Genomic DNA, 23573 nt, shown 5'->3' with positions numbered 1-23573 from the left:
CCTTTGTTCTATGAGTTTTAACCTCTGCAAAGGAGCTGGGCACAGGGATAAAATGTGCCTGAGTTGTCAGGAGGAGAATAATAGAATCATAGAATGATTTGGGTGGGAAAAAACCTTTAAAGGCCGTCTAGTCCAACCCCCTGCAGTGAGCAGGGACATCTTCAACTAGAACAGGCTGCTTAAAACCCTGTCTGACCTGATCCTAAATGTTAAAAGGGTGAGGCACCTATCGCCTTGCTGGGCAACATGTTCCAGTGTCTCACTGCTTATTGTAAAATATTCCTTCCTTATATCCAGTCTAAATCTACCCTCTTTTATTTTAAAACCATCTCCTCTTTTCCTACCACAACAGGCCCTGATATAAAGTTTGCCTCCATATTTCTTATAAGCCCCTTTTAAGTAATGAAAGGCTGTTACAGCATCTTTGCAAAGCTTTCTCTTCTCCAGGCTGATGGAGACAGCAAACAGGAGGGACCACAACGGCCTGACCAGTAGCTCTTGCACCTCTGTAGCCACCTCCGTCCCCATGGGAAGCAGTCTGAGCTGTTCCTGACGGTCCACAACAATGAGGACATACGAGGCTGTAAAGGCAGTTTCTATAGAGACATTTATTGGAAGGGTATAAAAATAGAGTGCAAATTTCATTAAGATGTATTTAAACACATCGGAGGCAAATAGCCCCACACATTGGTGGGAGCCCAGAAAGTTGGCAGCATGTCCAGAATTCCCTGATGCACCCACATCTACTGAGCAAAGCAGAACCCCGATCCCCATAGATGGGTTATGATCCCTGCAAACCTCTTTGTCCCTTTGCTGTGTGCTGCTGTGCTTGATGAGAGCTTTCATCAGTGCAGGCACTGCTTCATCAACCAGCCATTGGAAATGCTGGTTGGGGTCGGGGTTAATGTAGGCACCTGCAATGTCCAGGTGAAATGTCTTCTGCATTGGAGAGGAGCCCTCAGCAGATGCTTGCTGGAAAGGTAGAACTGCTCTTCCTCTTCATGGTACACTGATAATGATAGTAAATATGTGCAGTATCACACTGGGTTAGTATGGAGTAATGTGTAAATGAGCATCCTGGATCTTTAACAGTCCTCCTGCTGAAGCTGATTCCATTCAAAAGCCCCATCCAAAGTCAGGTCAAAATTATCCATTTCCTGCTCTCGGGAGAGTTCCAGAAACACCTGAAATGGACAAGATGTGCTGTGTTCCTGACTTGGGTGAGTGGAGCCAGGCAGCAACAATTTGCCTACACTTATTCCCATCATGTTAAATCCCTGCAGTGCAAAAACCCCAGCCCATTTTCCACCACTTTCCCAGGAGAGGATCCATTACCCACCACCCCCAACAGTCTTTTGGTGGAGCCTCATTGCTCCACCAGATCTCACTGCAGCTTTTCTTCCTGCTCATGCCTTTACAGCATATCCAGCCTTGAAATCACCCACCTGAGCCAAAGTGTTCAAAGAGAAGCTGTAGTCCTCAAGGTTGCAGTTACGTTTGGCTATGGAGAAATGGAAAGAGAGTCAAAAAATGACAGTCTGTGTTTCACCTTCTCAGAAAGTCACCGTGTTGTGCTCTTACCTTCCTCTAGCTTGGCGAAAGATTGAGACAGGGGCAGTGCATCTTCCATTGGGACCTTGTAGATGAGCAAAGAAGGGAACCTTGAAGAAAAAGAAGCAAAGATGATTCCTGGTCTGTACTGAGGTCCTGGGATCAAACCTTTATGTCATGCTATGAGCTGGATATGTGCATGTTTTGTTGCAGTGGTCACAGCAGGGTTGGATGTGGTGACATTATCAAATGAGATCACCAGAGAGGGTCTCTGAGCTGGTCATCCATCTCCAGCTGAGATCCTGAGTCTGGCCATCACACTGGGCACATTTTCAGGGATGAATTTGTGTTGAAACCACCGTTCATCCCGTATTTTATAGTTACCGCTCCTGACGGGCTGCGCTTGGGAAAATCCTCAAAATCTCAGCATGGAGAAGCTCAGCGCGCTCCGGATCCTTCACCTTAATTTCCAGCAGATAGCCCTTGCCAAACTTGTTCTTCAGGTACTGAACGGAGCCAATGCACCTGCAGGACGGGAGGAAAAAGAAGAGATGCGCGTGTGAAACCATTGGTGCCCCATCATCTGCTCCTTCCCAAACTGGTGAAATCACAGGGAGCACTCAGTAAAGCCCATGGTGATGGGCTCAGGTAGGTGAGGATGGAGGAGGAGCCCCTGTTTCCCAGCTCAGCTGCATTCCCACCGTAGCTGCCCCGACACCAGGATGGCCACACGGTCACACACTGCCTCCGCCTCCTCCATGTGGTGTGTGGAAAGGATGGCTCCTGACTCCTTGGTTTTCAGGGCAGCACGAAGCGTTTTCCTGGGGACCAGAAGGGGGATAAAAAAGGAGAAATAAAGTTAGCGTTCCCTAGGAGTATTGGACACTTTTTCTTATACCTTTGTCGCTCCAAATGCCTCTCCCCTAAAACAAGTGTAAAAATTCACATACAGCAACTTTAGACTGATGTGCACATGATAATACTTTGAAATAATACTATTAGAATATATGTGTGTGTATATATATGTATATATATACATAGAATCATAGAATAGTTAGGGTTGGAAAGGACCTTAAGATCATCAAGTTCCAACCCCCCTGCCATGGGCAAGGACACCTCACACTAAACCACCTCACCCAAGGCCTCGTCCAACCTGGCCTTGAACACTGCCAGGGATGGAGCATTCACAACCTCCCTGGACAACCCATTCCAGTGCCTCACCACCCTAACAGGAAAGAATTTCCTCCTTATCTCCAATCTGAACTTCCCCTGTTTAAGTTTGAACCCATTACCCCTTGTCCTATCAGTACAGTCACTAATGAAGAGTCCCTCCCCAGCATCTCTATAGGCCCCCTTCAGATACTGGAAGGCTGCTCTGAGGTCTCCACGCAGCCTTCTCTTCTCCAGGCTGGACAGGTCCCTTTATGAAGATTTGCAATAAGGGTGAAAGTGAAATGTTTTTTCTTTCTCTTTACTCATATTTTAGCTGGACAGAACCAAGAAAATGGAATTTCCAGTTAAAACCATTGGCAAGAGATAAGCAGCACTAACCGCAGATGGGGTCAAACACCTGGCCTTAGGCACTGCACCCTTTGTGACTGTGATGGCACAGTGCACAACATCCTACTCACCAGACACAGTGCTGCCCTTTGGGGTCCATGCCAGCTGATGGCTCATCCAGGAGCAGGACCGCTGGGTTGCCCAGCATGGACACGGCAAAGCACAGCTAGGACAGGGAAAAGGGACTGGATCAATACTTTTGCAGTCCCTGGCACTCGGTCTACAAAAAGCTGCAGCAGCATCACTTCATTTATGGGAATATAAAGGTTTGAGTTTTAGGCAGTGTGGTCTTGGAAAAGGCTGATTTTCCATCACCCCACCATGGGAGACAAATGATGCTCTCCCTGCAGCTCAGAGCCCAGGTAGGTCCCTCAGCTGACAAAGGGGATATTTGATTTGTGCTATGAGCATTGCAGTGCTCACTGTAGGTAAAACACTACAAACCTTTCTGGCTATCCCAGCAGACAATTTTATGGATTTCTTTTTTAGGTAATCTTGAAGCTGTAGAGCATTTACTATTCTGTGGGGAAAGGGAACAAGTGTTAAAAGGAAAGAACATTTTTGTTATTCCAAATCAATACTCTCATCAAGGACTCCCAAAATGATAAGGAAAAGGAACTTTCTCCCCCTTGTTTTTCACTCCTGCTTGTTTTCATTAAAAATTCATTGCATTATTAAAATTGAAGGGAATACTTGAAGCAAAGTGTACTGAATAAGCCACAAGCTTTTGTCTAAACCCAGCATTAGTATCAACAGCATTATAAATTCATTCCACCTTGCCAATGTCAGCTGAGCCTGCAGTGCTTAAGCACCCTTTATTGTAGTTCCCAACTATAACATCAGATTTCAGGAAAGCTTCCTAAAGATAACACACTTAAAAGGGCATTAATGGTAAATTTATCCTCAGTAGATGCACTCAGGCGAATTGGGGATTTTCTTAACCCACTCACTTAATCACAGCATTTAGCACAAAATCACTTTTGCAGCTCCATTTCCTGAGCTTCTTTATGGCTTAGAGTGAATTTTGACTTTCTGGTCCCCTCCTCGTGGCCTAGGAGTGGGGATAAACCATTGGGCAACTCCTGAAGCATCCTCCATCCATACCGGTTGACAGCAGCAGCCGTATCCTCCTTGGGTACCCCTTTCACAGCTGCATAGACCTGCAGATGCTGGTGCACGGTGAGGTCTGGCCAGAGTGGGTCCTCTTGTGGGCAGTATCCCAGGAAGGAGGGTGCATGGTCCTGGAGGGGGGAAGCTGCTCCATTTCCTTTCTTCATCAGCACCTGCACAAATATGGTGATAATTCTGCTCTCATAGCCTTGCCCAGATACAGATACAAGGGCAAGACTACTGGATTTAGATAAGGAAACCCAAAGAGCAAAGGAGTGATTTTGCAACCCTCATTCTCATTGCTTCTAAAGATAGCCATGGACAATTAAGGTAGATGCAACTGCTTGTCAAAGTCAGATGTAGCTCAAAATCTGGTGCTGAGGCGCTGGCACAGGGTGCCCAGAGAAGCTGCGGCTGCCCCATCCCTGGCAGTGCTCAAGGCCAGGTTGGACACAGGGGCTTGGAGCAAGCTGCTCCAGTGGAAGGGGTTCCTGCCCGTGCAGGGGGTTGGGACTGGAGGAGCTTTAAGGTCCCTTCCAACACAACTCACTCTATGATTCTATGAATATCTTTAATCAATACATTTAATTTAAAACAATCAATACAATTCAATACCACACTGAATGCAGTTAAAACCTTGATCACTCATAATGCTTTGTAAAATAACGATAGCTTAGCCTAGGAGCAAGGTTTGCACTCATGTTTTTATCATGGATCTCTCCCCTTTCTCCTACCTGCCCAGCAGTCAGTGTGGTCTCTCCAGTGATCATTTTCATAGCTGTGCTTTTACCAGCTCCATTGGGCCCCAGCAGCCCTAATACTTCTCCTGGAATAAATGCATGTAATTTCTTAGTAATACTTCACCTACAAGAAATCCATCAGGTACAGTCCCACAAAAGAAAAAATACAAATAACAAAGACATATAAAGGTAAAGAGCATAAATATATGCCCTGAGAGCCCATAACATTGCAGCTCTAATGATGCTGCAAGCCTGAGCACTGCTCCCAGGGCTCTCAGAAGCCTCTGCTCAAGTGGATTCTGGAGCTACGTTATTCTGGGTAACAGAGTCAAAGGTAACTAATAGGATGCCTCCACCTTACACTGTCCATTATCACGTCAACCACAGACTGAACGTACCCTAACCACAAAACAAATAGATTTGACCTTTACATCCTTGCTCAGATAAGTGAGAATTAACTCTCTGGGTATGATCAAGGTCCAAATCAGGTCTAAGGAGAACAGTTCCAGATCTCACCTTTTTTAACACAGAAGGAAACATTTTTGGTGACCATTTTCTTCTTCTTCTTAAAAATGGAACCAGCTTGCTTTACTTTATATTCCTTGCACAGATTGCTGACAATAATGACTGATTTCTGAAAGCGAGGAGGGAGAAGAAAGATCAGTCTATTATATTCGATAGCATTAAGCCTTCAGTAATATTTTTCCATTAAAAAAGGCTGAAAACCTTCTAAAGATCTTTTGGTTTCTAATTCATTAGGAATCTGAGGTGCAAAAGGAGACTTTAGGGTTCATGTTCCTCTTAACAGCTTTCGTCTCTATCCTGATGGGGTCCACACTGTACATATGGGTGTTGGATTTTCCCTATGAGAATAATAGAGCCAAAGCACTGACCTATGCTTATTAATACTTGGTGATTTAGTTTTTACCAGTGGGTTTTTTATTGGTATAAAATAAGACAGATTTTGTCATACCTCCTCCTGACTTGAAGTCGCTATGGCATTTCTCACTGCTGCTCTTTCAGCTTCAACATCTTCATCTTCCTCTTCAAGCTCTTCAGGATGCTGGTGGCTGCTTTGTCTTCTTGGGGAAATCCTACAAACATGAAACACCATATGGAGGTACTAGCAAGCTTGAGAGCTGGTTTATAGCTCTGCAGTATTTAAGAGGCTATTTTAGTTATAAAAAAATCACCAGTATTTAAACATATATTTAAAAATAGGGACACAAAGTCAATGATATCTGACCCAAATGTTGTCTTCAAGGTAAAGCAGTGTGATAGCAGTTTAGACCTCACATGTGCCTGAGGTGCATGTATGTTTATACCAACCTAAATATCGGGTCCTTTCTCAGAGCTGCTCTTCCATATTTGATCTCCAAATATCGAAGAAGGAAAATGAAACCCACAGAATGGATCAAAGGCTGAAAAAGAGAGGTTGCCACATTAACAGCTTTGCCTTCCACCTACTGTGGCTGAAACTGAGACGGTGGTGGTGGGGTTATAATATATGTGGGGGAAAACCATAGTGTGTGAAACATCTAAATTTGGGGGAATCCTGAAGGAAATGAACCCTGCTGTCACTTGCCAATACTCCAGAAAATAGCAATAGTAGAAGAAAAGCATCATTCATAAAAATAACAGGGCAGCATTAAATGATTTGAGCTTATTCCTTTTCCCCTTCCCCATTTCAAAGGAGCAAGGCTATTTTTGCACAGGGGGGTCACCCATTTTTATCCTGCTGCATGAAATGAGCCCAGGGTTCTTGCCTGTTTTCTCATACCTAAGGGCAGGGTTTTGTAGGCATGCATTACTACATAAAAGTAAACTTAAATGTTTTCTTACTGCAAAGACAGTTATTAGTAAATCAGTCTTTGGAAGCAGATCAAAAAACCTCTCGTCGTCTACAAAAACCTGTAAGAATAATAAGAAAATACACAGTTAAGAGCTGCTGGCTAATTCTGGAAGGGTTAAAAGCAAATAACAAATACATTGGAACTGGAGAAAAGCTTCTGATTTACCCAAGACATTCGCCATACAACGAACAAATACAGATAGCAGAAAATATCACAGCACTCAACACATGTCTCAAACCCTCCTTCTGGGGATAATGGACTATCACAGGAAAATACCTTGTCTCCTCTCCTTTGGGGTCCCAGCAGAGAAGAGGTGGAGGTGAATGGGACAGGATAGAGGTGGAGGTGAATGGGACAGGACAGAGGTGGAGGTGAATGGGACAGGACAGAGGAGGAGTCTCTTCCATTTGGACTCACTCCTAAGTAATTTGGAGCTCATAAGTGGTCTTGTACGTAGCTGGAGAGTGGTGTTAAGTTCCTAGCTGACTTTCCACACCACCCCCCCCCCTTAGCTGACATGAAGTAAAGCACTTTGTGAGTATTCTGAATTCTCCCTTGGTTTCCATGCAACACCAGATGCGTAAGTTTCTCTTATGGTTGTTCAAGCCAAGTTGCTCAACTCCGCATGGGAAGATCCTAATCTGCAATCACAGCTCAAGCACCAGAAGTATCCCCTGACCATAATGAGCAGCAGGGAAAATCAAATCTGATCTGAAATGGATATCTAATGGTGCACTCTGGCCATTGGGAAAATCCCACCCGTGAGAGAAAACTAAGGAGCCTTCCCAGAGCACAGTGTGTAGGTATCATCAGATTTTGCTCACAAGGACACATAGTTGTGTTCTATGGTGGGGTGCCTTTCCTTGCTCAGCACCATTGCTTACCTGCATGCAGCTCATTGTTAAACGCAGCAGGGGGTACAAGGGAATCAAGAGAGACAGAACATAGAGCGTGGCTCTGGTACCCACGGAAAAATCCATGACTTGATGGATGATACAAGTAACGAAGCATACCTAAGAATAAAGCAAGAGAGCAACTTAGCTGATGGGGAAGATCATGCTCATCACTAGCCTTTAAAGTTGTGTGGGTTCTACTTTTTCAGTTCCCTGATGGAGTCCTGAAGGTGGGCAAGAGATATAAAGATGAGAAACAGTGAGGGATCAGGACACTTTCAGCCATCTGTGCCTGAGGGTAGGATGCTGGTTTGGGTCAGCTGGGGAAACTTCTTCCCAGGCAGATCAATGAAGCATGTCATCCCATCCTGTTCTTTCCATCCCAAGTTCATGCAAATAACCCAGGTCAGGCTGCATCTAACCTAACGGCTCATATTTCATCACCTTACGTCTCCTGGATGCAAAGTGTTGAACAAAGCAATAAATAATTTTTTGCCTTCATTCCTGCACCAGAGCAGGGTATATTCAAGCATTTCCCTGTGCCACAGTAGGATTATAGGAATAGAACATGGTGTCAGGAATTTAATACAGAAATGACTGCTATAAAACACATGCTTGTATTTATGTTCTTCATGTGTACTTGGTGTTTTGACATAGAGCTCATCCTTATGATCTCAAAATACATTTCTATAAAGCCTACAGCACATTTTCTAGCCATATGCTTACCGCTATCATGATAAAAGACCAAAAATCACAGTTCCATCCTCTGCGAAAGACGAAGCAGATCACGTAAGTGAAGAGAACAATAGAAATTCCATAGCTAAGAGCACCTGTGATCTACAGAAAGAAAGGGCTTTCATTAGAAATTGGAGTCATCTAAAGAACCAGGAACCTATATATAGCAATGTGGTTCAGTTTAAACAATCATGCATTAAGATCAAGGCATTTATAAATTACCACAAATCTACTGCCAAGTGTAAAGGAGTATATTAAAGGCAAGATTTATTGCCTTTTATTTCCAGCTGGGAAAACCCAAACAACAGGAGGTGAAACAAGAGAAGTCAAGTAAGCACCTGGGGACACAGAGGTGCCTCCTGTATCTCTACATGGGCTTAAAATACTACCTCAATCCCTCCCTTAGTGAGCCAGCAATCATGAGAATGGGATGTACCAGCAGGAAGAGGACGTCGGTGTGCCAGGAAGTTTTGGTGCTCAATGCAAACTGGAGCCCAAACATCGAGAAGAGAAGGAGCCAGCACAGTGGGATGTCCACCAGAGCCTGGCCACACCAGTATGCTGAGGGGAAGAGCCCTGAGACCCTCAGCTGGGCACGAGCTCCCACCTGGGAAGACACAATGGAAAGAGCAGTCTGTTACTGGCTGCAAAGCTGCTCATGGCATCATACTCAAACTTCCTTGTGTCAACGCAGTTGTAATCCTTTCTGTGCACCCCAAATTTGCCTCTGTTTACCTTGTAATCCTGCTTATAGCCCATTGCAAAGTGAGGCGGAAAACCAGGGAATAACAACACCATATAAAAGAGGTAAAAAGTAACAAAAATATTCCAGAATTCTGGTTCGTCTACCTGAAAAAGAAGAACAAAGCATTGTGTAAAACATATGCCATGTAAGAGGCAAGACACAATTATTTGTTTTACTGCATTTCTCATGAAATACAGGACAGGATGAACGCAAAGTGAGATTTGAAAGCAAATACTGTCAGGAGGAAGGTTTTCCGCAAACCACAGCCCTGCAAAGTGAAGTCGAGAATAAGGAGCCTCCTGAAGAAGCCCTCCCAGCCTTCAGTTTGTCTGAAGTCAAATGGTCCAGAGTGCGCATTGAGGAAGGTGGGCTTAGAGGCACATACAGCCCACAGGCTTCCCTTTTAAATCTGATGAGTTACTGAGACCTTAATCAGATTTAAGGACCATTTTCTGACACCTTCTGGCTCTGGCACTTACAGAGAAAAATGGATGGCTCCAGATCCGAATGTGCACGGTGGAATTGAAGGCTTTCAGCAGAGCGTTGCTAATGACATTCACAAGCACCGGGAAGCAGTTGACAGTCTCCAGGTGGCATAACACAGTAAACCTGTAGTTCTTGAAAGAGCAAGAAAACAAGATCAAAACTCTTGGCTTCTCTCATCTGCAGTAGAAAAGGAGCACACCAGGAGAATCCAGGCCTGGAAAAATTTTGCTTATGCTTTGTTTGCTAAAAAAAATAGATTATAAGTTATTAGAAGTCTGTGCTACAAAAAGTGTGAAGTTTGCTGTGGAGGATGAAGGAGATAAAGTCTCCTCTATCATGCAGTTTACTGGTTAAAAAACTTCCACATCTTTCAACCCATGGACCTCATTCGAGGACCATCCCACAGGTAGACCAGATGGATGCATCATGCTAAGTCATTCAGTTGCTGGGAAAAAACAGGAGGAGAACAAGATTCCTCACCTGACCTTTGCGAGACACCTTTATAGCCCCATTGTGGTTTAGCTCCTCTGTGATGTTTTCCTCACTTGTTATTTCCACTGTGAGGTCTTGGCTCTCGAGCACGTGGATGAAGTCTTCAATGGCTGTGCCTGGTGTGAAAGCCAAAAGCAGAGGAATCACAATATTGGACAACAGGAGACTCTTTGATAGTTTGGGGTTTTTCTTCAAATCCATGACCACCAAACAGAATCTGAGGAAGTCTAACAACCGTGGATATCAGACAGCACACACGTGGTGGATCATTGCACATTAATTCTTGTGATGTTAATGGATTTCAGTCTCATTGACTGCATTTTTGCATTGTCATTTTTCCCCCTGCCTTTCCTGAACTGCTACCAAATATATCCTCCTTTGTGATGGTCTGATGAAGTTAACAGTCTCATACTCTGGCCAAATAATGTTAAATAGCATCCCCTCATAGGAACATTGAAGGTAAAACTGGAACTAGATCATTAATTTTACTCAGCATTTATGTGCCTTTACTGGAGTGTGGTTTGAGAATCCCATGCTCTGAAAATGCAGAGACTGTTTGGATAGGGGTCTAGATTTGGGGCAGGGAAAGAACTGGGTCCCTTCTAATCTCATCTGCTATGATATCCCTTTTCACATCATTGCATCAGGATCTTACCCAGTGGGTTTCCTTCACAACCCTTTAAAAGTGACAATTGCCATGCTTCTCCATCACAAAACCCTCCATCACGCCTTAGATCCCCTACACCCTACAGCCATCTCCTCTTTCACTGTTTTCCTTTGCAACACCAAGCAGCCCTAGAGTAGGAAAGGATGAGGAAAGGATGAGGAAAGGCTCGTTGTCCTCACCCGTGTTATTTTGGACCAGGAGGCTGGTTGCTGTCTCTGACCAAGCCCTCTTCCCTTGGGGCAAGAAGTACCGTGCAGATGAGAGCTCCCAAGTATTTGCGCTCTGCCAGGCAGCAAGCAGGGACAGTTGCAAAACCACAGGAAGCAGGAAAACCACATAGAGCAGCAAGCTAAAGAGAAAGATGGATAAACACTCTGAAAACAGACCTTCAGCAGAATGAGGTTGCCTACTGGGAATGGTTAAACTGTATTCAGGTTACCCAATGCTCCTTCTGTTAAGAATATTTGGCAATTTTCTTTTCAGAAGTCTCAAATTTGATCATTCACAAACAACCTCAGAATGCATCAGGGAGATAAACCTTAGATCCGCAATGCTCAAATTTTAGAGCCTTAAAAGACTTTTCAGATTTCCTTAAAGATGCATAAATCAGCATCTCCCATCGGTTTCTTCTACCCCAGCAGGAAATACCAGCTTGAAGATCAATGGGGCCAAAATAGTTCAACATTAGCGACATGAGAGAATTTTAAGTTAAAAGAGGAAGCCTGATAGTAGCATTTGTCCCCCTCTCTGTACACATTGGTTTATTTTGAAACTTCCCCTTCCATCTGAAATAAAATTGTTTCTAAATGATTCTTTTCTTCAGAAAGAAATTGGGTTTCCGTTGCATAATTCCTCAGTGCAGAAAGGAAAATGCACAAAAGGGAGATTTTGTATTACTGGCACTGGAAAAGAAGAAGCTTTTCTCTCTTCTGAGTGCAGATTACCAAGCTCATTCATTGCTAAAACCTGATACCAACTAATCTAAATGCTCACTGAAACAGCCTGCTGTGATTGTTCAGATCTGCAAGAGAGAATCACCTTGGTACTTACATGGACCGCAGGCTTTTCACTGAGCTCTTCAGCTTTAAGAAGTGCACCCATGCCATGGCACAGACCTGCTGCCTCCAGAGAGCCAAGCCAACGACTGCTGCCTTCCCAGAGTCTGAGAGTAGCAGGGAACACGGCTCCATCTCATCAGGGCATCGTGATCCCACTTCTGCACACTCTTCCCGGAGGACGTGCTCATCTGCAGAGAGTTTTCCACGTGCACATTTATGTCTAAGACCAGCTTGTGTGTTGTAAGGTGTGAAAGCCTAAGAGCCATCTAGTAATCAGCTGTTGGAGGCATGGCCAGGGGTTATTGCAAAGTAGCCGCTCCCTTTGGCTGCGGGTTGTGCGTTTGCAGCCACGATTGTACCTTCTTGATCCACTGTGGCTTCTTCCTCCAGCCTCAGGAAAACATCCTCCAGGGTTGTCATGCTAACTCCGTAATTGATAATTCCCTGGTCAGAGCAGCTGTCGAGGCCACTGAACAGATCTGCAGGACAGAGGTAATACGAGTGCCTCCAAGCTTGCAAATATAAGCACATATAAACTCCACCCTGGCAATGTTCAAGGCCAGGTTGGATAGAGCCTTGGGTGACATGGTTGAGTGTGAGGTGTCCCTGCCCATGGCAGAGGGGTTGGAACTGGATGATCTTAAGGCCCTTTCCAATGCAAACCATTCTGTGATTCTATATTCTATGATTCTATGCTAAAATTGTAGGGCAAAACTGTAATGCAACAGTTCTAATTCCTTATGTGACTTCTGTAGAAAATCTCTCCATTTCTCTTTCCCCACATTTGTGATTATTTCGTTTCCCTATGGAAAATTCTGAATTATTTTAATACACATTACCTGGGAATTTGTTCGTGTCTTCTAGTGGCAGTTTATATCTCAGTTCATATTGACTGCGTCCTGAGAATATGACATTGGGGATGTACCGTTTAACTAGAGATGTCATGTTCTTTAAGTCACAGGACTCATTGACATAGATCCTGTTCAGTCATAAAAAGAGAGATGCTTAGTCTTGAAACAACAACAAACCAACCCTAGCAACCAAACAAGCCCAACAAACCCGAACACAAATAATCCCCCAAACCCAAACAGGAACCCAAACTCGAACAACCACCACTACTGGGTTTGCTTGGATGCATACAAAGAAAGCTCCAGTGTATTTTATTCATTCCTTACTCTGAAGTAAATTCCTGCTTCAGTTTATTTAACTGTATTAATCAAGTTCATTTTCCTGCTTTGATGACATCTGCAAAATGGTTTCCCCCTGACACTCGTTCTGGTGGCTCCCTGTACATGAATATTCCCAGATACCCATTGCTGGGGCTGAAGTAGATACCTTAAATGGTAGCAAATCCCCCATTTCTTCTTCAAGAACTGAGAAGAACCAACACACTTCAGCCTCCCATGTGAGATGAAAGCCTTACGGTCTAGAGGAAGAATAAGCCAAAGGGATTTATACTGTAGAGCTGTGGTTCAAAACTGGTTTTGCAACTGAACCTCATGAGCTTTCTGCTCCAGGGTTGCTCTGCAGAGATGCTGCAGGCTGAGCCAGTGCTTGCCTGCAAGGATATCAGCCTCATCCATGCACTGGGTACTGAACAGGATCACCCGTCCAGCTCTGTGCTCCTTGAGGAGGCTCCACACATTGTGCCTGGAAAGAGGATCCAACCCAGCCGTTGGCTCATCCAGGAGCAAAACCTGCAGAATGGATGAAATCAGATGTTTCTCATGCCAGAGTTCACGTCTTTTGAGTTTGGTGTTCTGAAAACCTCATGTCCTGAAGGCAAGAGACCCAGGCTATCTTTTGTGCAAAGGCATCTATTCTGGGAGCTGAGGTCAAGGAACTGTCTATGTGCTTTAAAACTAGACTAGCAAGATGGATCAGCTATATAATGAAATTTATTAATATTAGCAATTATGAGAACTTTAAAGATGTCGGAAATCATTCAAGAACTTGTAGCCAAGTACATGACAAGGTTTTCCTTATGCTGGACCTAAATATTCTTTATATTCCAGAGCCATGCCTGCTGCTTTACCTGGGGGTTCCCAAGCATAGCTATTCCAATGGATAGCTTCCGTTTCTGCCCACCACTGAGTTTCTCCGCTTGCGTGTCTTGAATGCTACTGATATCCAGCAGTTCCAAAATGTTTTGCACCTAGAACAGCACAAGGATGTCCATTCTCAGCACCAAGTGTCTTTCCATCCTTTACTAGTCGTGAAGGAGATCTGGCTGGGATTGAAGGTACGGTTTCTAAGAGCATGGACCGAGGTCTACCATCACCATCAAGAGAGCATCCGCTCTTCTCCTTGGGTTGAGCAGATGTATTACTGTGGTTTCATCAAGCCCACAGGCTTGCTTACTAACCTGGTTGATGGTCAAAACCAGCTTTGGTTTTCAGAAGACACAACCAGGAGGAGCCTTTGAGCTTCCCAAAGGAGCCTTTGCTGAAACATGATGCATGGGGTGTGCTCATGGGACACAGACTTACCTCTTGCTCTACCTCTTTGGACCTGATGCCCTTGATTTCTGCAAAGATTTTTAGGTTTTCTTTCACTGTTAAGACACCGAACTGTACATTGAACTGGGGGCAGACACCAATCATCTCTTGAATCTCTTCCCTATCTCCTATTTCAGAAAGTTTGTAGTTGTAGATTGTTGCAGAGCCTGTTTATAGGAATAAAAGTGGTGAGGTGGAATGAACTGGTCTTTACAACTTTTGAATTAAGCCTACCACTTGCCATCCTACCTTCGGAAGGGAAAGTGAGCCCACTGAGCACGTTTAACAGTGTCGTCTTTCCAGCTCCACTGTGGCCGAGTAAGGCAGTGATCTGACCCTCATAAATATTTAGAGACAAACCTAGAATGAAAACAACATCAAGTTTGGGAATAAATAAGGTTTGACTTGGCTCTACTCATTGTTGAAGGTAGGACAAGTTCAGGAGTATAAGGACTAGGTAGCAATGATTACTGAAAAGTGCATTAAGCAATGTGGGGCAAAGTTCTGCAAACCTTTAACTAAAAACATAAGAAATTGCTCTGTATTTAGCAGAAAAGACAGAAATACAATAGAAAGAAAACTTTGTTCTCTTTAGTCTTATTAAACATGGAAAAATCATTGAAAACTGAACAAAAGAGTGATCAGTTACATCAATATTTGACATAAATTTTTAAGCAATGCAAGTGTTATATTTCTTTGACCAATATGTTTGCACAACTGTTTCCCCTCATTTGTAACAGGAATCAGTATTAAGGCTTTCTCACCTCTTAAAGCTTCTGTCTTTTTGTCCTTCTTCTTATATGCTTTTTTAATATTGCTGAGTCTAAAAGGAAGGTAAATAGGATATTACGGTTTGGTATGCTCTGTATACAGGTGTGAACACCTCTACCTGGCACACAATACTGGCGAACCCAGCCTTGCAAAGATAAGGTTCCTAATGGATGTTTAACCAAGTCTACACCAAAAACCCTGCTATTTTTAAAACTGAATTTACCTGAATTTCACTATTAGTGCTCAGCCTGAATTATGTATTTATCTCATCTGCATTTCACCTCTAATATTTCTCTGTGAAACAGTGTCTTGCAAGAGCCTCATGAACATAAAAACTGCCTGGATAAATCAAAACAAAGCTGATGGTGGGAGCAGTGGGAGCATGAAACCCAAGCTCCCCAACTGAAAAGCATGAATAGCAGCTCCTCTCTTTACCTGATGGCCTCTTTCCCCATGAATTCAGAGGGCACCGGCTCTACATCGTCACTGAGGAGCTCTTCAGGATTCACTGGACTTCTGGGTATCTTCCTGGTGGAGCCTCTCCTGCTCTTTGCCCAGTACGAGGGCTTCAGGCAGAAAAAAGGGGAGTCTGGGATGCCGTATTTGCCTGACAGGAGAGCAGAGAAGATGATCTATCATTAACCAAAGCCACAACCAAAACACCATCCGGGACTAAACCTATAGGAGGGTCTAATAAGAACCTGGCTGCCTGAAAATCAGTACTTTGAGGGGTTAAAAAGAGAGGTTTGGAGCGGGGGTTAGGAGAGACAAGAAGGCTGGCTTCAGGGCTATACCTAGCGAATTCAGCATTTACTTAATGAATTAACATACCATCCCACTCTGTTTTCTCATAAACAGCTCAACAGCAATATAAGAGAAAGAAAAACCACTAAGTACTTTGTTGTCTTTGATTTGGGACTTAAGAGTGTGCATGTCAGGGGCTGAGAAGTCACTCAGTAACATAATATAGGTTTTTAGTCCAAAACCCATTCTGAGAATGGAGTAGGCCCTCATTTCCTTGACAAGCTATTACAGGCAATCCATAGAAATGAAAGGTATGAAATGAGAGAGTATAATCATAAGTATAAATTATACCCACCTGGGAGAACTTTGTCGAAGTACATAGCTAACAGCATGTACAAGACTGAGTCAAAGACCAGCATAATGTAAGTCGAAAATAGAAAATATGAATCCCCCATTAGGTTAGAAAAAGAGAAACCCATTCCATATTTTTCTAAATGGAAAACCTGAAATAAAGGACAAAGAAGGATAATTTGCAGGCTGGAAAACTATGCAGATGCCATCGAACCATGGGTGTAATTGACTTTGTTAACCTGGACATCATCTGCAGTACTGACCAATTTTCCTTCCTTTCTATCTAGTGTGGAAAGGAAACACATTTACTCCATGCACAGACCTTCTGGTTTCATTTAGAATTTTCCAGAACAATCCAAAAGCAGAGACCAGAATGTTAACAGAAAATTATTCAAGAAACATTATATTGGCAGCCTTGACATGACAGAGTCATGACAAACACGGTACAATTTTATATAGTGATTGATTTATCCATATGGTAAATTAGCATTAAACTCAGTTTCTTTTCTGCTGGTGCAGAATCTCCTCTCCCAAGCAGATTTTTATATATATATATTATATATATAAATACATATATATGTATCAGGAAATCAAATATTAAATAACTGGAGCTAGCAAGCATTGCTCAAACTTATGGCGATATGGCTTACGGAAAACTGGGAAATGGCACAGAATTATCCCAAGTGGGGACGGAGGAAGGATGGGTGCAGCAGGAAACTGGAGTTGTGTTTGCAGTGTCTCTGTTGCCAGGAGGAGTTGCTGCAGCAAGAGGGGAATGACCGGGTTGAGAAGAGCTGATGTCCCCAAGTCAACTCCCATCTGCCTGGGGTCCAGCCCCAGCAGATAATGGTGCTGTTGTGTGCTGCGATGTGGGCTCATTGCAGCTTCCTTGGGTTCATGTGGGTGCTACTGAAGTGCACAATGACAGACTGTGAGGAGGGCTGTGGTTCTCTTTGCATTCATAAGCTTTTATATAGGGGAATGGGATGGGGGCATTGGAGCCCCTCTTTGCTGCCCAACAGCAACTCAGCTCTCATAGGTATGAATGAAGAGTACTTGAAGATTTTACAGATGTGGAGAAACTGGTCTTTTGCAATGAGGACCATGACTTCCTATCCCTTTTTCTACCAGCAAAGCACAGCAGGGTCCTTTACGGCCTCTGTCTGTGATAAAATATACTCTGTCCTCACTGTTTGCCCAGGACAGCAAACTATTGGGAAGGTTTAGCTGCAGAGGTGATGTGCCATACCTTTGCAATGCCAGCGTTAAATGCAAAAGGACAGAAGAGACCAAGAAACCATTTCGCTGGTTCTGGAAGGTTTTCTATCAGCACCACAAGGCTCAGGCATCCAAAGAGGAGGGTGATGAGGAACGCCATGAAACCAGCGAGTTTGGAGCTCCTTAACAGGGAGCAGAGCATGAAAACCAGGTGGATCTGTAAGAGCAGAAGTTTCCTTTAATCACAGAAGAAAATAAATCTCTTTTATTGTAGCACCTCCATTTGGCAGGCAAAGAGATCGCTCCTGAGGCGAGTCCATGTAATAAAATACACTAAAATCCTTCTTAGTGAGTTGGTCTGACTTTCAAATCAGGTCTTTGGTAGCCAACCTACTGCCTGTCGGACCTTCAGGCTGCGATTCAAATCACTGCTGCTGAGTTAGAGAATCCACGCAGCTATTTGAATCAGTATGACCATACACAGATTACAGTCCTGAGCACTGTGCAAAAGGCTCATCAACAGTGTAATAAATCATGTAGTGAGAAAATGTGGCTGTAAAACCCGACTTACACATGCTAGGCCATAGAGGAAAAACAGCAGCAGGACCGAAGGGAAGCTGCTGAGGTAGAAAGAATTCTGCACCATGACAGCTGTCAGCAGGCAGGAGAAGGCCAACACGTAAACAGCATACAGCAGACTCCAGGAGAGCCTGAGGATGAAAGGGGGCATGACACTTTCATTTAAATAAGAACTGTTGTTGCAACTTCATTGGCATGCCAGAACCATTTTACATTAAGATATTAATTATTTCCAAGGGTCACCTCATTCATACCCTAGGCAGAACAGATAGCACTGTCCACCCGAGGAGGAAACACCAAGGAAGAAGAACACACCACTGCCATGCTCAGCACTTCTGGTTTGTCCTTAGAGTACTGGAGAAAACGTATGAGCTCATTTAACTTACTAACTGACTGCTCAAGTGCCCAGGAGTATACTGATTTCTGGCAAACACACCTTAGTTAAAAAAGAACTCACCAAAATGCAATGTCCTGCAGCCCCATTGTCTTCATCAATACTTTGAGGTGCTTCTTTTCTCTTGCAACGTTCATTGACAAGAAATACATGAATGGGGAGAAACACATCACAATAGTAATCATGAAGTAACTGTAGTTTAGTGTGATGGAGGGGATGACGCTTCGGGACTTCATACGGACACCAGCAATTGATTTCATTTCTTCCCAAACAGAATGATTTGCCACCACCTAAAGAAATTCAAGGTCAGCACCTCAGCATTTATTTTCTACAGTGAGATGGATTTATATAAGGGACCTTCTGATTCACCATCTTTAGGTGTATTTTTGAATGAACCTTTATAGAAAATACCAACAAGTAATGCGATAAACCCCAACAGGAAGGGCTCATCTGACTCACTTATGTGCCTGCACCTGAGCTAGACTGCCTCCTTCATCTAATTGGAGAGGTAAATCCTTCGAGCTCATCCAGAGGTAAGGATCCAGACACAAAACTGATTCACATTCCCCAATGTCCTGTTTCTCTCCCCAGGTACAAAACCAGCCTGGACAACTGGAGATGCACAGCCAGGTGAAATGACCCCTATCCTGGTATACTTTTGAGGAACAATTTGGAAAGGAAGGACAAGAAATTACAGATATGCCTACTTTGAAACCAAATAATTCAACAGATACACAGAGCACCCCAGTCTCCTGCAAGAACTGCCTTTTCCTTGGAATCTGGGTAATTCCCTAAATCAAATAATGGTATTACACTTGGTTCCCAGCCTTTAAGAGAAACTAAAGTCAGGAACCACTGACTGCATTCAAGTTCCCACTGGCACTGCCAATAGTACTCAGGTGGCTAAGTATTTGAAAAGGTTATTTCTATGCAGAATTTTCTGACTTTGCTATTGCCACAGAACAATTTGTCTCCCCTATACCAAGCTTAAAATAAAAGGACACCTACATCAGGTCATAAATCCCATTTACCTCTATAATAGCAGCATCGATGCTGGCTTGCAGGGACAGGAAGCCTTTGTACCAGTACCTTGGGCTGTGACAGCTCAACCACGAGAAATCAAAACAGTTATCTGCAAGGTGAGAAGTGAAGGGAATCACAGGTAAGAGCTGTGAAAGGTAAATGGTTTTCACTGCAAAAGCTGATGCTAAGATGCATGTGCACTATGGGGACTCTGCAAATGGACAGTGTCCCTCTGACCAAAACCATAACAACTTATTAAATCACTGAACAGGTATGGATTATTCCAACAAAGCAATTCTGTCAATGCCAGGCAACCACCCACCCATACATCCTCATTTTGTATTACCTATGTGTCCAAAATTGTCATTTGGAATAGGCACATTCTCAGCAGGAAACCTGAGGTGATAGGAGACGTTGTCCTTAAATACAACCCCTATAATTCCTCTGTTTGAAATCCAGGCTTCTTCCAGAGCTTTCTCACTCTCCAGTGCTTCTAATACTATACCTGTGGTGTGTAAAGAAAGAACTGCAATGAGGTTTTTTAGGTCTGGAAATACGTGCCCAGACACTGGGGGTATATCCTGCTTTTTTAGCATTGCAACTCCTCCTTCCCAGTTCTCCTCATGGGATGGGGTGGTACTTTGAAATCCTTCATCCTTTATCTGTTGATAAATGTACCTCAAAAGAACAAACCAAGGTGTCTTAATAGTATTAGTCTACATAGTGACTACTGGGAAAGGGTCAGCTTTGCTGCTCTGAAGCACTCAGTAGCAATTTAAATACTAGAGAAGAATTCATGAGAATAGAAAACTTGGGATGAATTTTCTCCCCTGACCAAAGATATTGGAGAACCAATAAAACACAAAACTTGTGCAATAAGTTAAATAAAGACAAAGTTACATATTTAGCAAGCCAACCATACCTATCATTACTGAGTTCAAGGCCACTTTATTCATGATCTGCCTTGTGGTCACAGTGACGGGTGTATAAGCGATGGTGACCCCAGTGGCATCATAGGCAGGATCATCCAACTGCCCGAGGTAGCCATACGGCACTTCAGGGTAGCGAATGTTCCTCAGGAACATACACATGAAGAAAATCAGTGGCAGAAAGAGCAGAGACAGCATCCACTCCTAGGAGAGGGGGAGAGCAGAGAAGAGGATTTAATATATAACAGTACAAAAACATATACTATGTGGGATTAAAATACAAGAAGCATGAAGTCACACAGGTACTTTAGATGTTAACCAACAAATGGTCTTTGCATCGTGCTTGTTACATCAATAAATTACCCAAAGAACCCATCTGTGCTCTCATATGTCACATAAAAGACAGAAATACCAGTTAAAAAAGTGAAGTATCAAGGTGTCTGTTACCAGCCACCTGGTACTGTGGGACTTTAACTTAGGGCAGGCAGGGATTGGCCGCTCCCTGTGGCTGACTACTCACTGTTGTCTTTCTATTTCAGCTTACCTGAAAGCTCTGCGTCTTCATCCTCCACTTCATCAGGATATTTTTCCACAAGAGAACTTTAGTTTGCTGGAACACACCCGTATTTCTCTGAAGAGTCTTCATCTTTGAACCTACAAACTGATTTTTTTGCCCCAAATCACTTTCAAATGCAAGAAAAGCCAGAAAAGCAGTGATGCTTTCCTTCCGTTCTTGCTGCAAGGAGCAATTCAGAGCTCATGTGTTGGGCACAAGCGAGCCCTGCAGCACAGCTTCTAACATGTCAGGACCTCATTATCCTCAACATCCCAACCCTTACAATGGTAAGACACTGATTACAACCAGAATTTCACACTTTTGTGCTGTAAAACTGGAGGAGTTATTTGTGAAATAAGAGGGAAGATCATTCCACATGACCTGAAATGGGCTTGGGTGCCTTAATAGGCAAGAAATGACAACATGATCAATTAAAATCACCAAAACCTTTCTGCACATCATCTTAATGTGCTGAAGGCTTCACACCAAGAAGCATTGAGCAACTCCTGGCTGTGGTGTGAGCTGAGCTCACAAGGAAAACAGCATTGATTGAAGGCAACGTGGAGCTAGGAGAGAACAAATTCTTGGAAGTGTGTGGGGAGAGCTGTTGTTGCTGGGGATATTAATAGAAAACAAGAGGGAAGCAGACAGCCATGAGCCTGTTTTGGTGTGTTACTCCAGCAGACCTGGCAGCATCCTTCAAAAGACGTGGTCAAAGGAAAACAGAGAGTTGTTGCCTGGATTAGTGCTGGTGGTGGTAACTTAAAGAAGCAGGCACAGAGCTGGCTGCCAGAGTAAATTTTGCAGATTAAATCCATCCATATTAACCATCAGTAATTATGAGTACCTTTAATGAGGAAAAGGATTAAGTACCCCCTATGCGGAAGAGCAACACTCACTGCTCTGCTGTCACATATATAGATAAACTATGCTTTTAGACAAGACACTGATCTTCTACACATGATGTCTCAGGTAGAAATAGCAGAACATTTATAGATCTAATCCTTCCAAACCTTCCTGTCATATGGAAGGAGGATTTACACTGTGCTCTTCCCTTTGGGGGATGACGCCTCACAGCACTGACAGGCAAGACAGAGTTGATCTTCTTCCAGTTATTTATATGCAGCCCACAGAGAGGCATGATCCCTGTAATGAGGCAGCAGGCACTGGAATGCTGGAAAAGCAGCTGCAACAAATGGTCTTCCCTCACTGCACGCCGCAAACACATGCACTAGCACAGCATGCCAGGAGGATGAGCAGGGACATGGGCTCAGTGACAGAAGACTCTTTAAATTCAATCCTTATCTTACATTGCATGTCGGGAAAGAAATCTGCTCCTCACGTACTGGATTAGCTAAAATACAGAGCTGGACTGATCCTAACACATCCCCTTAGCACTGAGAACCTCTGGAAATAAACCTCTGTCATAAACTGAGCTCCATTTGTGTGCTATTCCATATCAAACTGTCACCTTTAAGTAGTCACTAAGCTTCATCACAAGCTTAACTCAGGCTGTTAGAAAGATGCCCAGTGTCCCACCTATGCATTCATATTCTCAGCCAGTGTTAACAGTGTTATTAATTACTGGATGTTTTCATATCCTTTAAGTGGCAATTTTTACTTGCTTGAAGAACAATGCTTAACCTTACCTTGATGGGAAGGTTTGAAAGGAATCCAGAGCTCGTCCTGTGCAGTGTGCCTATAGAAGCGGAGATGCTGATCCTCCCTGGGATGGACTGGCCTCGCTGCCCCAGTGGCTCTCAGTGCTCCTTTGTCCACACACTCATTTCTTCAGTCCAGCACTTCTGCCAAAAGGCATTCCTCACACCATCACTTCTCTTTTCCCTTGCTTCCTCCCCCCCCTTCCTCTTTGGCAGATGTTCAGATTTATTTATGTTAGAAAAAGCAAACTGAGTGTATTGCTGTTGGGTTGCTGGAGTGGATTCTCCGAAAAGTTACTCAGCAAATTCTTGAGTCTTGGCCAAGAGAAGTGAAATGAGCCCAACAACAAACCACACAAATATCCTTTCTCTGGCAAACTCCGGTGTGTTTCTCGGTGCAGCAAGAGAGGATGAAGACAACAGCGATATCGCATCACAACACTACAGGCAAGGAGCAAAAGGTGGCTGCGGCTCATCCCTGAATGGCAAGGTTGTGTTTGCAAAGTTGCAGTGTCACCAGGCCGGTGTAGGAACAGCGTGTGGAGTGCCTGCCTAGGGGCTTCTCCTGACAGAAGGGTCCAAAACTGAGCCACAGCAGCTACCTTCTGGTACCTGCCTGCCCGCATCCCTGCCTGCATCCCTGCCTGCATCCTTGCCTGCATCCTTGCCTGCATTGCCCAGACACCCGTAGGTGCCTGCTTAAGCTACTTCATCCTCCTTGCCTGCATAGCCTATACCTGCATCATCCATACCTTCATCACTGGCATCACCCACATGAACCAGAGGAGCTCATGGTGTGGGTGAAGGTCTTGCTGCTGCATCAGTCCCATGGGATGGAGCTGCCACTGTCCTCTAGTGGGACCCCAGCCCAGCTTTTCCCTGAGGCTGGGTGGGTTGAGAAACAGGACAACGGGGCAGCAGGGGAAACACCTGGTTGCCCAAATGTAGGGAGTTTCTAT

At 43.9% G+C, this 23573-nt stretch overlaps 1 protein-coding gene across 1 annotated transcript; it reads right to left on the bottom strand.

The window, feature by feature from the left end:
- Positions 1–589: 589 nt before the first annotated feature.
- LOC133225135 (ATP-binding cassette sub-family A member 10-like) lies at positions 590–22990 on the bottom strand. Its single transcript, XM_061377249.1, has 39 exons — positions 22603–22990; positions 20942–21051; positions 20391–20601; positions 19815–19973; positions 19477–19577; positions 18509–18735; positions 18044–18182; positions 17504–17689; positions 16259–16406; positions 15595–15766; positions 15153–15211; positions 14638–14748; positions 14380–14555; positions 13926–14045; positions 13449–13587; positions 13226–13316; positions 12730–12869; positions 12250–12369; positions 11883–12078; positions 11012–11181; positions 10154–10281; positions 9667–9804; positions 9178–9291; positions 8879–9049; positions 8434–8544; positions 7699–7827; positions 6804–6872; positions 6291–6382; positions 5935–6055; positions 5478–5595; positions 4956–5047; positions 4216–4394; positions 3556–3631; positions 3183–3277; positions 2253–2372; positions 1936–2076; positions 1582–1661; positions 1446–1501; positions 590–1184 (listed from the first exon to the last, which is right to left on the bottom strand). Exons 2-39 carry the CDS (start codon positions 21041–21043, stop codon positions 1086–1088), a joined length of 4896 nt encoding a protein of 1631 aa, XP_061233233.1. The 5' UTR covers positions 21044–21051; positions 22603–22990; the 3' UTR covers positions 590–1085.
- Between the last annotated feature and the right edge of the window lie 583 nt (positions 22991–23573).

Source organism: Neopsephotus bourkii, unplaced genomic scaffold (assembly GCF_033783945.1).
Source record: "Neopsephotus bourkii isolate Nb327-2 ecotype Australia unplaced genomic scaffold, CSIRO-AGI_Nbou_v1 NB_1749, whole genome shotgun sequence".
Taxonomy (NCBI): Eukaryota; Metazoa; Chordata; class Aves; order Psittaciformes; family Psittacidae; genus Neopsephotus; species Neopsephotus bourkii.
Note: the sequence above shows the minus strand (reverse complement) of the source record. Positions and strands in the feature narration are given on the sequence as shown.